At 45.5% G+C, this 15,035-nt stretch overlaps 1 protein-coding gene across 1 annotated transcript in view; it reads left to right on the forward strand.

Moving 5' to 3' along the window:
- The first annotated feature begins 1,617 nt into the window (after window positions 1-1,617).
- The window catches only part of SMARCAD1 (SWI/SNF-related, matrix-associated actin-dependent regulator of chromatin, subfamily a, containing DEAD/H box 1), a 74,051-nt gene continuing 60,633 nt past the window's right edge, over window positions 1,618-15,035 (forward strand). The window contains exons 1-3 of the mRNA XM_066631684.1: window positions 1,618-1,852; window positions 7,773-8,117; window positions 8,262-8,360. Of these exons, the coding sequence (XP_066487781.1) occupies window positions 7,862-8,117; window positions 8,262-8,360 (355 nt within the window). The 5' untranslated portion in view covers window positions 1,618-1,852; window positions 7,773-7,861. The remainder of the gene's footprint in view (window positions 1,853-7,772; window positions 8,118-8,261; window positions 8,361-15,035) is intronic.

The raw sequence follows: 15,035 nt of genomic DNA on the forward strand, positions 1-15,035 counted from the left end.
GGGCCTTTTCATCTAATCTAGCAGGGCTCTTCTTATGTTCTCTATGTAGATGTCATCCTCTTCCCTAGCATCTTACAGTTACAAGTAACCCCCCCCCCACACACACACACTTTCTCATTACATTGTGGTTTGTCCTATTCCCTCACTGCATACCAAAAAGGTCCTTTCTTCATCAATTTCTTTCTATGGGCAACGGCATCAGCAAGGGCCAGTGCTTCCCCAACTATTAACTAGCCTCCACCCTGCCCCCACTTTCCATTACCACCCTCCTGGGTTAACTTAAGGCACATTCAAGGCTGTTTTTATTTTGTTATCCTACAACAATATAAAAAATAACATCAGGCACACTTCTCCATGCTACAATGAGGGCATGAACTGGCAACATAGCCTTATGTTTCTTTCAGAAATCTAAGGAGTGGGACAAGGTTAGCCATCCAGGAAGTGCATGTGGCCCCCATGCCTGGGCCCTCTCCTTAGCATTTTGGTTTGGTGTTGCCACAGTCTGGGCTCCTGCTGAACTTTAAAAACTTTATTTAAAAGGTTTCTATACCGCTTTTCCTTTACTCATAAGAACATAAGAAGTGTCCGGTTGGCTCAGACCAAAGGCCCATCTAGTCCAGCTTTCTGTATCTCACAGTGGACCACCAGATGCCTCAGGGAGCACATAAGACAACAAGAGACATGTATCCTTGTGCCCTCCCTCACAGTTGGCATTCAGATATAGGCTACCTCTAAAACCCAGTTTATGATGCATGAACAAACCCAAGACTGATGCATACAGTCATTGGGGCTTGTAACCTGTGATGGACTTTTCCTCCAAAAATTTGTCCAATCCCCTTCAAAGGCATCTAGGCCCTCAGGTACATCAGCACATTATTATTATTAACATTAACAGTATTTAATGCCACATCCTGTGGCAAGGAGTTCCACAGACTAATGACACACTGGGGAAATAAATATTTTCTTTTGTCTAACCCAACTCTCCCGACATTCAGTCTTAGTGGGTGTCCCCTGGTCCTGTGTGAGAGGGAAAATAGCACCCCATTATCCATCACCATCTTCACACCCTGTGGCAGGGACTTCCACAGGTCAAGCGTGTGGTGGGTGAAGAGATGCTCCCCTTGCCTGCCCTACCTCCCACTCTGAGTGGGTGTCCCCCCAGAGGGTCTTTCCCAGAAGGGGGTCCTGAAGAGGCTCAGAGGTCTGAGAGCCCCTGGAGCAGAACAGACAAGGAAGCTCTGAACAGGCCATGCAGAGCCCCCATGCTCAACAGCCAGGCAACTACTGCGCATGCGCCTAAGCGCAGAGGCATGCGTCTTTCCAGCCTCTTCTCACAGCTGGGCTAAGCCGTCGCGCATTGGCGCATCGCACCCAGCGGCTCCCTTGGCCGGTGATTGCGCGCGCATCCAGATAGCAGCACGGACCCTGCGCCTGCCAGCGCACTACTGCGCATGCGCCTAAGGTGGCCGTCTCACAGCTTATGAAGACCGCGCGCGGCAAGCTCCCTTAGCCGGCGATTGCGCGCGCATCCAGACAGGAGAGAGGCCCCTCCCCACCCAAAAGCCACTTACACCACACAAGCGGGAAGCAAGGAAAGAAGAAAGCCGGGAAGGAGGGCATGCTGGGGAAAAACCCGCACAGACGCGTTCAGTGACGTCATCCGTAGGCGCCCCTCTCTGTGGTGGAAGCCGCCTCAGGGGTGGCTTTAGTCTGCTGCTGCTTGCTGACCAGAAGGGGCGGGGCTTGTTGTCGTCACCATCGTCGAGCCTCCTCCCCCGGCGCGCGCTCTTGTCCCCTCAGCTGGCCGGTGTGGTCACTCTGAAGGCTTTCGCCTCATCGCAGTGGGGGCGGGGTAAGGAGAGGACGGGGGGCGGGAGGGGTTAAGCCGCGCGCGTTCTGTCCTTCGCTTTGTCTGCAGCTGTCCCCTCCCCCACCCGGCTCTGCTTCAACCTCCACGGCTGGGTGGGTGAAGCCCGTGGAGAAGCTGGGCAGGCTGACGGGAGGGGGCTGCTCCTTCCAAAGAGACATGATGGAGGGCCAGGGAAGATGGCCACTTACACTTACAGGAAGAGGAGGGAACTCCTTGCCACAAGATGTGGTGCTGGGGCGCCCCTTCCAAAGGGGAGGTGATGGAGGCTCAGGAAATGAGGGAAGATGTGGAAGGATGAGGAGAGAGAACTATATATGGAGAGGGAGGAGGGGAAAGGGACTCCACTGGGTCTGTGGAACTCCTTGCCACAAGATGTGGTGCTGAGGCTCCGGAAGTGGGGAAAGATGGTGGAAGGATGAGGAGAGAGAACTATTTTGTGTGATTATATATGGAGAGGGAGGAGGAGGAGGAGGGGAAGGGAACTTCCTAGGGTTTGTGGGACTTCTTGCCACAAGATGTGGTGATGGCATGTCCCTTCCAAAGCTAGATGATGGAGGATCAATAAACAAGGGAAAATTGCGGAAGGATGAAAAGAGAGAGCTCTTGTGCGTGTTTATATATGGTGAGGGAGAAGGAGAGGAAAGGAACTCCCTTTGGCCTGTGGAACTTCTTGTCAAAAGTTGTGGTGATGGTATGCCCCTTCCAAAGGAGAGATGATGGAGAATCAGGAAATGAGGAAAGATGTAGAAGGATAAGGAGAGAGAATTATATATGGAGAGGGAGAAGGGAAGTCCCCTGGGTCTGAGGAACTGCTTGCCACAGGATTTGGTGATGGCATGCCCCTTCCAAAGGGGAAATGATGGAGGATCAGGAAGTGGGGGAAGATGGTGGAAGGATGTGGAGAGAGAACTATTCTGTGTGATTATATATGGAGTGGGAAGAGGGGAATGGAGAGGGCGTGGATTTTCTAAGCCTATTGGGGAGGGAAGGGATGGTGGATTATTTAAGCCTAAACTCCTCAAGGCATGATGTGGTGATTTCGGGTGGGGTGGGCTCCTCAATTCTGTCCAACTTTCCAGCATTGGTGCAACTTCAGTGTAGCCCCAAGGTAAAAAAAAGAACTCCTTGCCACAGAATGGTGGTGATGGCATCTGACCTAGATGCCTTTAAAAGGGAATTGAATAGATTTAGTAAGGGGATGGATCATGTATGAGATGTATAGTGTGGGTTGTTCTTTTCCCTCTCACATAACACCAGAACCAGGGGACATCCACTAAAATTGAGGGTTGGAAGAGACCCAGAGTGTAATCTGTGGAGCCTCTGCTAACTGAGTAAGAGGCACTTTTTCAAGTGGGTGCTCCTCTTTTTTTATCAGGGGGAGAGCACCCCAGCACCTCCTCACCCCAGCAGTGTCTTTTCTAGTGGCTGCCTGCTAGTGTTCTTTTGCATCTTTTAGATTGTGAGCCCTATTGGGACAGGGAGCCATTAGTTATTTGATTTTCTCTGTAAACCGCTTTGTGAACTTTTTGTTGAAAAGCGGTATATAAATACTGTTAAAATACTGTTAATAATAGCCACCTTGGGTGCCCTTCGAATAATCGAATAAATAAAATAATAACTTCCTAATAATAATAATAATACAGGTATTTATATACCACCTTTCTTAGTCGTCAGATTTCTCCTCAGACTTTATTCAAGGTGGTTTACAAAGGCAGGCTGTTCTAAATCCCCATAGGGATTTTTACAATTGAAGAAAGGTTCTATCTTTCAAGAACCACAACATTTCAGATGGATCTTTCTGATCTGGTATCACATTCTGGCCTCCAGTTTCCTCCCACGCAAGCTGACAAGCAGCTCCTTCCTCTCTCACATAGAAGGCAGCCAAGATGCTTCTTCGCTCACACCAAAGAGCAGGTGGATTAACTCCGCTCAGCAGCTGCTTCAAGGTCTCACCATTCACGGTGCCGGTGGCCTCGAACTGGCGACCTGCGGATGTTATCTTCAGGCAAACGGAGGCTCTACCCTCTAGACCAGACCTCCTGCCCACAGAATGTGGCGATTGCAGCTGGTCTAGAGACCTTTAAAAGGGGGTTGGACAGATTTCTGGAGGAAAAGTCCATCACAGGTTGCAAGCTGATTTTAGAAGTAGGTTACCTCAGAATGCCCGATGTGAGGGAGAGCACCAGGATTCAGTTCTCTTGTTGTCTTGTGTGCTCCCTGAGGCATCTGATGAGATACAGGATACACTGTGAGATACAGGAAACTGGACTAGATGGGCTTTTGGCCTGATCCAGCAGGGCTCTTCTTGTGCTCTTAGGCCTATCCCAAGTAAACCCAGTGGAGAGGTGTTGACAGGGAATAGCACATGTGTAATCCTTCAGTGCACATGTTTTTTAATATCTGCAGGCAGGTGTATGACAAAAGTGTTATCTGAACTGGCTCGGTGAGATAGTTCTTCCAAGCTGGACCAGCACTGTGAGCAGTTCTAAAGCATAGGAGTGAGGTTACAAGTCATCACAGGTTACAAGCAGTGATGAGTATATGCAACCTCCTGGTTCTAGAAGTAGGCTACCTCTGAATTCCCGATGTAAGGGAATGGTACCAGGATGCAGGTCTCTTGTGTGCTTCCTGAAGCATCTGTGAGATACAGGAAGCTGAACTAGATGAGCCTTTGGCCTGATCCAGCGGGGGTCGTCTTATGTTCCTAACAATCATTTCCCTTACCTTCAAGATGCCTCTGTAACTACCCCCCTCCACAGTAGGATGCATCACACACCCTAAGGGCACAGCTGCATCAGTGCTGGAAAATTGGATAGGATTGGGCCCTGGGAGGCATTAAACTGAGAATACTGTGTACTTAATTTCACTTGCCATTCATTGTTTTGTCAGTATAACGTAATGCATTCTTACAGTTCCAAATTCTGGTAAAAGAAATTGCTTCTTCAATGAGGCTGACTGAATTATGGGAGGAGAATGAGGGGGAAAGTGGGTTGTTTTTAGTGGGAAGGGGGAAGTGCTGGTGGATAGATGGACGCTCTCATTTTGTTGCTACAGTTTTCATGTTCATCTCATAGGGGTCTTCTTGTGGCCAAGTGGTGTGCAGGTTGTAAAAATAACATGCATGGGGGGGATGTGTGTAAAAATACAGCCCAACCTAGATACTTGCCAAAATATATGCTGAATTGCTAGCTCATCCCTCTGCAACTGACATAAGAACATAAGAAGGCCCAGGACCAATCTAATCTAGCTTCCTATATCTCATAGCAGAGTGAATGGTGTGCTTTGTCAGTTGTCAAAAAACGAACAGTGGTATACTTCCTCTGAGAGAACATGGAAAATACTTTTTAAAATAGCCATCTGTAGCTGCAGAAGTCCAGGAATTGAAAGGCAATTCAGATGAGAAGGTTCTACTGTTTTTACTTTTTTAAAATGTTCAGGCTATAGTGGGTCTATAGGGAATGAAGTTGCATAGCTGTTGGAACAGTGGCCAAGAATGACTTGATCTGTTCTACAAGGGCATAAAAATAGTACAGTGCTGTATAGTCAAGAGGAAGCTGATCTTAAATATGTTGATGTAGTGCAATTATGATGGTTGCTAAGAAATGTTGGATCCAAGACATCTATGCTCTATAGTTCAAAACAAACAGCTTCAGTTATGTACAGAGAGTAATAGCTAGTGAAGATATAAGCATCTCTCTTCTCCTCTATCCCTTCTGTACATTCTGTAGCATTCCACTGTGTTCTATACTAGGTGAAACCTCTTAACCATTATACTGGCAATCTTCTATTTCTTTACCTAGCATGTAATTAGTCTGTGGAACTCCTCGCCACAGGAAGTGGTGACTGCATCTGGCGTAGATGCCTTTAAAAGGGGATTAGACACATTTCTGGAAGAAAAGTCCATCACAGGTTACCAGCCATGATGGGCATGTGCAACCCCCTATTTGTAGAAGGTAGGCTACATCAGAGTGCCAGTTGCAAGGGAGTGGCACAGGGAAGACTTTTGTGCTGCCTGAGGCATCAGGTGGGCCACTGTAAGATACAGGAAGCTGGACTAGATGGGTCTTTGTCCTGACCCATTGGGACTCTTTTTATGTTCTTGTGTTCTCAAACTTTTAGTGCCGGGACCCACTTCTTAGAATGAGAATCTGTCAGGATCCAACAGAAGTGATGTCATGACCTGAAGTGACATCATCAAGCAGGACTTACCCAGGAGTAAGTCCCATTTACTATCATTGTTAAAAGCATATATATAGTAGCCTGTTAAAAGTATAGATCTGTAACATTTCTCCAAATACAATCACGTGCCATGGTAGCTTCAAGTCCCAACCCACAGTGTGAGAAACTCAGTTAAACATCCATTGTAATAATCTAGTTTTGACTTTACAAAAGTGTAGCTAATAATTGCTACATCTGACTTGAACAGTTTGCAGTTGTCTTACCAGAACAATCTGTTCCTTGCCATTGTGTAACCTACGCAACAATAACATTCATCCAGTAACATTTCCAAAAATGCAATCCAGAGTGATATGAAAAGATTTAGAACACAGTCCCAAACTCATAGCTTGTGGGTTGGATGTGGCCCCTGGAAGCAATTAATCTGGTCGCTTTTATAATAGGGCTGTCCCAGTGTGATAATTGGGCGCTCTCATATCTTGAAATTATAAACAAGATTTGCACATTTTGTCTTCTGTCACTTGCAGCTAATTAGTTTCTATGTGCAACACAGCTTATTGTTGGTCATCATCTGTATGTCACTTCTGCCCTCAGCAGATGCCATGAATGCTATTCGGCCCACTACATGAAATGAGTTTGACATCCCTTGTTTAGAATAGATAATGCTTATTATATAATGGAAATATAATGAATATTTCTTTATGTATCTGAATACATTGATTCTGACTCATGAGAACTTATGCCACAGTATATTTATGTTTTTAAGGTGTCTTGGGACTCTTAGGACACAATCCTAACCCCTTATGTCAGTGCTTTCTAGTACTGACATAAGAGCAATGCAGCTCTGAGGTAAGGGGACAAACATTCCCTTGCTTTGAGGAGGCCTCCGTGAGTGACACCCAACTGCAGGATGCAGCACACATGCCATTGGCCCCACTGTGCCAGTGCTGGAAAGCACTGACATAAGGGGTTAGGATTGCGCCCTTAGTTGTGTTTGCTGCAGCAGGCTAACATAGTTATCCCTTTGGAATATATATTAGGTGTTTCTATTCCTCTTAAGTCACCAATCATGACTTACAGTACAGTTCAGTCCTGTGCATGTTCACTTGGAAGTTAATCCCACTGTGTTCAATGAACCTTACTCCCAGGTATTTTTGTGTAGGGCTACAGCCTGTATGTGTGTTTTGAATGCAACTTCATTTGATCTTTCATCTGCTCTCCTGCTATACCCACACCCTAGGCTAACAATGAAGCTACAGAACATGAGCTTATGGAATATGTTGATCTGTATGTTATTTGTCTACTGAAAATGTTTCTAGAGACTCCTGTTAGTCTTGCCTAGTGACTTAATATACACTTTGAACAGGAAGAGGACATTCTCTGTAAAATGTCCTTTCCCTTAGGGAAGGATCCCATTGTATGGTGAGCAGCCATCACCACTATCTTGGATCGCTCCCCTCATGGAATGTATTTGACACCTTTATTTGACTGACAGGTCAGCCTTGTATCAAACATTAGAGAAAGAAATAGGATAAGTTTGTACAACTCTAAGTTATCATCAAGCAAAGTTGCAAGTATTAGGACATGTAAGCCTTTTGTGGGGTATAAATAGTTAATATGAAATAAGAAGTATATTGACTGATATCTCAGGATCTTCTAGCTATAGTTATGTCATTTTATGACTCCATCATGGCTTTTCCATCCTCTGCCTGTTTTGTTTCTGCAGATACTCCTGACTTGCATGGTGCTATAACCATTCCCAAGGATTGCAAAGTTGAACTTCATAAACTGTGGCAGAAGTGAAGGACCATAACCATGAGTCTGTTTAATCTGGACCGCTTTCGCTTTGAAAAGAAGAAAAACGCAGATGAAGAGACTGTTTCTTCTCCTAGTTCTCCTGCAGATGAAGAGAAGGCTTCTTCTTCTGTGTCTTTGGATGCTGTAATTAAGGACACTACCCTCCCTCCTTCAACTTCAGAAGAACGTGCTGCTGCTATTGAAGAGGAAGATGATGTTACTGATCATAGTAGCAGACCAGCCACTCCAGCATCTGCTGTGTCAGATAAAACTGGTAAGTTTCTTTATGTCTTTAAATTATTTTTATCCTACCTTTCCCTCTAAATAAGTGAGTAGAAAGTTGGAGGAAAGAAGAAGAGGAGGCTTCTTCTTCTGTCTTTGGTTGCTGTAATTAAGGACACTACCCTTCCTCCTTCAGCTTCAGAAGAACGTGCTGCTGCTATTGAAGAGGAAGATGATGTTACTGATCATAGTAGCAGACCAGCCACTCCAGCATCTGCTGTGTCAGATAAAACTGGTAAGTTTCTTTATGTCTTTAAATTATTTTTATCCTACCTTTCCCTCTAAATAAGTGAGTAGAAAGTTGGTGTCTAGCTTTGATTAAATCCTCATTGTCCATATATTTTTCATTCACAATGACTTCCATAAAGTTCTTTGAATTTGAGATTACTATTATATTTATAGCACACGCCTATGCATGTCTACTTAGAAATAAGTCCCACTGATTTTAGTGGGGCTTATTTCCAGGTAGGTATGCATAGAATTGCAGCTTTAATACTTGATATTTCTGTTTTGGAGTATTTCTTGTCAGTGACTTCCTCAAAATTACAAAGAATGGTATGCTCAAGTAATGTAAATTCTTCTTTGTATTACTGTAACTGAATCATTTTCTTCTACTTGTGTATAAATGTAAACACAAAATGGTGGGAAGTCTGAATAGTGAGTTTACTTACACGAAGAGGATAGTGATAATTTAGGCTTGATTTGACAGTGACTTCAAACTTATTGTCTAGGTGTGTGAAAGTTCTGTAATGTACAACTATGCTTATTTACAACTGTATTTTCTGTTCTGTTTGAATAGATTGTGAGGTCTGCAAAGTGGAGTGAAAGGGAGATGTATTTTAAGAAGAATCTGATTATCTCAAGTATTCACTTCAGCAGGGGATTTTTTGGGTTGATGCAATGTCTTTTGCATCTGTCTTCACAGCAGAAGACCTCGGGCAGATACTGCTGCCCAAACAACCACTCCTTACCAAGGAATTAAGTCAGATAGAGGATAAAAGAGGTTTCAGACCTAATTGATTAAAGATCAATAAGTCACCGGGCCCTGATGGCATCCACCCAAGAGTTATTAAGGAATTGAAGAATGAAGTTGCTGATCTCTTGACTAAAATACGCAACTTGTCGCTCAAGACGACCACCGTGCTAGAGGATTGGAGAATAGCAAATGTCACACTGATTTTAAAAAGGGAAGGAAGGGGGACCCAGGAAACCATAGGCCGGTCAGCCTAACATCTATACCGGGTAAGATGGTGGAATGACTCATCAAAGATAGAATCAGCATGGCTTCTGTAAGGTTAAGTCTTGGCTCGCGAACCTTTTAGAATTCTTTGAAAAGGTCAGCAGGCATGTGGATGCAGGAGAACCCATGAACATTATATATCTGGACTTTCAGAAGGCATTCAACACGGTCCCTCACTAAAGGCTACAGAAAAAACTCCAAAGTTGGGGAATTAGAGGGCAGGTCCTCTCATGGATTGGGAACTGGTTGAAGACCAGGAAACAGTGAGTGGGTGTCAATGGGCAATGGAGGGAGGTGAAAAGCGGTGTGTCCCAAGGATCTGTCCTTGGACCGGTGCTCTTCAACCTCTTCATAAATGACCTGAAGACAGGGGTGAGCAGTGAGGTGGCTAAATTTGCAGACGACACCAAACCTTTCCGAGTGGTGAAGACCAGAAGTGATTGTGAGGAGCTCCAAAAGGATCTCTCCAAACTGGCAGAATGGGCAGCAAAATGGCAGATGCGTTTCAATGTAAGTAAGTGTAAAGTCATGCACATAGGGGCAAAAAAATCATAATTTCACATATAGGCTAGTGGGATCTCGGGATGGTGGTGGACAGGTCGATGAAAGTGTCGACCCCATGTGCAGCGGCAGTGAAGAAGGCCAATTCTATGCTTGGGATCATTAGAAGAGGTATTGAGAACAAAACAGCTAACATTTTAATGCCATTGTATAAATCAATGGTAAGGCCACACGTGGAGTATTGCATCCAGTTCTGGTCGCTGCATCTCAAAAAGGACATAGTGGAAATGGAAAAGGTGCAAAAGAGAGTGACTAAGATGATTGCTGGGCTGGGGCACCTTCCTTGTGAGGAAAGGCTACTGTGTTTGGGCCTCTTTAGCCTAGAGAAGAGACGCCATGTCAAGAGGGACATGATTGAGACATACAAAATTATGCAGGGGATGGACAGAGTGAATAGAGAGATGCTCTTTACACTCTCACGTAGCACCAGAACCAGGGGACATCCACTGAAATTGAGTGTTGGGGGGGTTAGGACATACAAAATAAAATATTTCTTTACTCAGCATGTGGTTGGTCTGTGGAGCTCCTTGCCACAGGATGTGGTGACGGCATCTGGCCTGGACGCCTTTAACAGGGGATTGGACAAGTTTCTGGAGGAAAAATCCATTATGGTTTACAAGCCATGATGTGTATGTGGTACCTGGATGTGTATGTGGATCCTGGATGTGTATGTGGATCCTGTATGTGGATCCTGGATGTGTATGTGGTACCTGGATGTGTATGTGGATCCTGGATGACCCACAGGCGAGGTCATCCAGGATCGGGCGCAGCAGATGGAACGCTGGGTGCAGCACTACTCTGAGCTATATTCCAGAGAAAATGTAGTCACCGAAGAAGCGCTGAACAACATTGAGTGCCTGCCTTTGCTGGAGGAGCTTGACAGTGAACCAACCCTAGAAGAACTTCATGTGGCCCTGGACTCCCTTGCCTTTGGCAAGGCACCTGGAAAAGATAGCATCCCTGCTGAAGTCCTAAAGTGCTGCAAAGAGATCATCGTCACTGAGCTGCATGAAATCCTCTGTCTCTGCTGGAGAGAAGGTGGAGTACCTCAAGACATGAGGGTTGCAAACATCATCACGCTGTACAAGAACAAAGGTGACAGGGGTGACTGCAACAACTACCGTGGCATTTCTCTCCTTAGCGTTGTAGGAAAGTTGTTTGCCCGAGTTGCACTAAAGAGGCTCCAGGTAAGTACCTGGAGCCTCTTTAGTGCAACTCGGGCAAACGCAGAAAGCGTTTATCCAGAATCACAGTGCGGATTCCGAGCCAGAAGGTCCACCACTGATATGGTATTCTCCCTTAGACAACTGCAGGAGAAATGCAGGGAACAACGACAGCCACTCTTTATAGCCTTCATAGATCTCACAAAGGCTTTCGACCTGGTCAGCAGGGATGGCCTCTTCAAGATTCTCCCCAAGATCGGATGTCCACCCAGGCTCCTCAGCATCATCAGATCCTTCCACAAGGACATGAAGGGCACTGTTGTCTTCGATGGCTCCACATCAGACCCCTTTGACATCCGAAGCGGCGTGAAGCAGGGCTGTGTTCTTGCACCAACCTTGTTTGGGATTTTCTTTGCTGTCCTGCTGAAGAAGCCCTTTGGAACTGCAACAGAAGGCATCTATCTCCGGACCAGATCAGATGGAAAGCTCTTCAACCTCTCCAGACTGAGAGCAAAGTCCAAAGTCCAGCTGAAATGTCTTTGTGACTTCCTCTTTGCCGACGATGCAGCTGTCACTACCCACTCTGCCAAAGATCTCCAGCAGCTCATGGATCGTTTTAGCAAGGCCTGCCAAGATTTTGGACTGACGATCAGCCTAAAGAAAACACAGGTCATGGTTCAGGATGTGGACTCACCTCCCTGAATTACAATCTCTGCGCATGAACTGGAGGTTGTCCATGACTTTGTGTACCTTGGCTCAACGATCTCCGACACTCTTTCTCTCGATACTGAGCTAAACAAACGCTTCAGTAAAGCAGCTACCATGTTTTCCAGACTCACAAAGAGAGTCTGGTCCAACAAGAAGCTGACGGAACATACCAAGATCCAGGTCTACAGAGCTTGTGTCCTGAGTACACTTCTGTACTGCAGCGAGTCATGGAGTTTCCACTCACAACAGGAGAGGAAACTGAACGCTTTCCACATGCGCTGCCTCCGACGCATACTCGGCATCACCTGGCAGGACAAAGTTCCTAACAACACAGTCCTGGAACGTGCTGGAATCCCTAGCATGTATGCACTGCTGAAACAGACGCCTGCGTTGGCTCGGTCATGTCGTGAGAATGGATGATGGCCGGATCCCAAAGGATCTCCTCTATGGAGAACTCATGCAAGGAAAGCGCCCTACAGGTAGACCACAGCTGCGATACAAGGACATCTGCAAGAGGGATCTGAAGGCCTTAGGGATGGACCTCAATAAGTGGGAAACCCTGGCCTCTGAGCGGCCTGCTTGGAGGCAGGCTGTGCAGCATGGCCTTTCCCAGTTTGAAGAGACACTTGGCCAACAGTCTGAGGCTAAGAGGCAAAGAAGGAAGGCCCATAGCCAGGGAGACAGACCAGGGACAGACTGCACTTGCTCCCGGTGTGGAAGGGATTGTCACTCCCGGATTGGCCTTTTCAGCCACACTAGACGCTGTGCCAGAACCACCTTTCAGAGCGCGATACCATAGTCTTTCGAGACTGAAGGTTGCCAATACATATGCGTATGTGCAACTTCCTGATTTTAGAAATGGGTACGTCAGATGCAAGGAAGGGCACCAGGATGCAGGTCTTTTGTTACCTGCTGTGCTCCCTGGGGCATTTGGTGGGCCGTTGTGAGATACAGGAAGCTGGACTAGATGGGCCTATGGCCTGATCCAATGGGGCTGTTCATATGTTCTTAATGTTCATAATATGCTTTTATAGGTCAAGCTCCCATTGTATTATTTTTGGTGGTGGTTGCTTTTTATTGGAGTCCTTTTAATCTTGCCAAGGATTTGCAGTATTGAGCCAAACATTTTTTTCAAAATCTGGCTTTAATGGCCTATTATTGGTATGTGCTATTTTCTCTCCTGGACTTCTGTGTGTGCTTTTGTGGAGATTTGAATAACCATACATATTACAAAGCTGAAAGATGTATGACTGTGGAGGGATAGTTTCTTAATAGCAACTTCTTGGGACTTGGTTACCTTTGAGTATTGTTCTTGTTTCTGAGAATGTGTATGCAGTATTCACGTTAATAGCTTGGTGTTTGGTCCAAGCTCATATGACTGGATAGTGTAACTGTAGAAGTGTGGTAGCTTCAGAATACAATGTTTCCTGCAGTTCTGTATGACAGACCCATTTCCTTTTTTTCTTCAAAATTTCATTTATTTATTGTAAAGGAAAGAAGGAAAAAAGAAAAAGACAACATTAACTATACATTAAAAAAAACTATTAAAAATACAAAGAATACCTCTAACAATCTAGCAAGGGCAAAGTTCTAATTACTTACAGCTCTACCTTAATAATCTGAATTTCCACCCATATATACTCCAACAGCTCCTCTTACATTCTCATTATAAGTATTCCATTTCAAATTATTTCAGGTTAATGTTCTCTATTCCTTTCACTCTAATCTTCAAATCCACAACTTATTAACTCATTATTCTCTCTCTCTCTCTCATGCAGAAAGTCAATAATTGTTTTCCAGTTCTTCATAAAATTGTCCGTTGATTTCTCTGTTAAGTAAAGTCTGTTAAGTAAAGTCATAAGTTTGTCCATTTCTGCAAAGTCCATAACGTTCGTCCACCATTTTTCTATCAACGGAATGTCTGGAGTTTTCCAATATTGTGCATAAAGTATTCTAACCACACTTATATATAAAAATAAAATTTTGAATCTTTCACATTTCCAAAAGCTCTTCTAGATCAGGGGTCTCCAAACCCCGGCCCGGGGGCCAGATGCAGCCCGCAGCAAGCCTCTATCCGGCCCACGGCAAGCCTCTTGTCTCCTCAAAGCCTCTAGCCCACTTGGCTGAACGTGACAGGAACTATGCTCTGGTTGTGTCTGGAGGGTTATATTTAAATTTTTTTTTAGCCCTCAACACCTTGCCAGGTATTTGATGTGGCCCTCTGGCCAAAACGTTTGGAGACCCCTGTTCTAGATCAGGGGTACCCAAACCCCAGTCCTGGGGCTACTTGCGGCCCTCAAGGACTCCCAATGCAGCCCTCAGGGAGCCTCTACTCTCCAATGAGGCTCTGGCCCTCCAGAGATTTGCTGGAGCCCACACTGGCCCGATGCAACTGCACTCAGCGTGAGGGCGACTGTTTGACCTCTTGTGTGAGCTGTGGGATGAGCGCTTCCTCCGCTGCTTGCTGTTTCACATCTGTGATGCAGTAACAGCAACAAAGGAAAGGCCAGCCTTACTTTGTGCAAGGCCTTTTATAGGCCTTGAGCTACTGCAAGACCGTCATTCATTCATAGAAGTTCATCTTTAATATATACATTTATGTAAACATATGTAAATTTATTCAAATTTTAAATGTAAATTAATCCTTTTTCCCCCCTGGCCCCGACACAGTGTCAGAGAGATGATGTGGCCCTCCTGCCAAAAACTTTGGGCACCCCTGTTCTAGATCATTGTTTAAGCCTGTCCGTTGTGTGCAGAATATGCCTAGTGGATGGACTACGTATTCCCTGGGGCTGCAACACAGCAGAACTTCTAAGCATACATAGGATTGCACTGGTGCTCTGTTCAAATAGTGTGTGTTGAGAGATAAGAACATAAGAACATAAGAACAGCCCCACTGGATCAGGCCATAGGCCCATCTAGTCCAGCTTCCTGTATCTCACAGCGGCCCACCAAATGCCCCAGGGAGCACACCAGATAACAAGAGACCTCATCCTGGTGCTCTCCCCTACATCTGGCATTCTGACTTAACCCATTCCTAAAATCAGGAGGTTGCGCATACACATCATGGCTTGTACCCCATAATGAATTTTTCCTCCAGAAACTCGTCCAATCCCCTTTTAAAGGCGTCTAGGCTAGACGCCAGCACCACATCCTGTGGCAAGGAGTTCCACAGACCGACCACGCGCTGAGTAAAGAAATATTTTCTTTTGTCTGTCCTAACCCGCCCAACACTCAA

This window comes from Tiliqua scincoides, chromosome 6, assembly GCF_035046505.1.
Source record: "Tiliqua scincoides isolate rTilSci1 chromosome 6, rTilSci1.hap2, whole genome shotgun sequence".
Lineage (NCBI taxonomy): Eukaryota > Metazoa > Chordata > Lepidosauria > Squamata > Scincidae > Tiliqua > Tiliqua scincoides.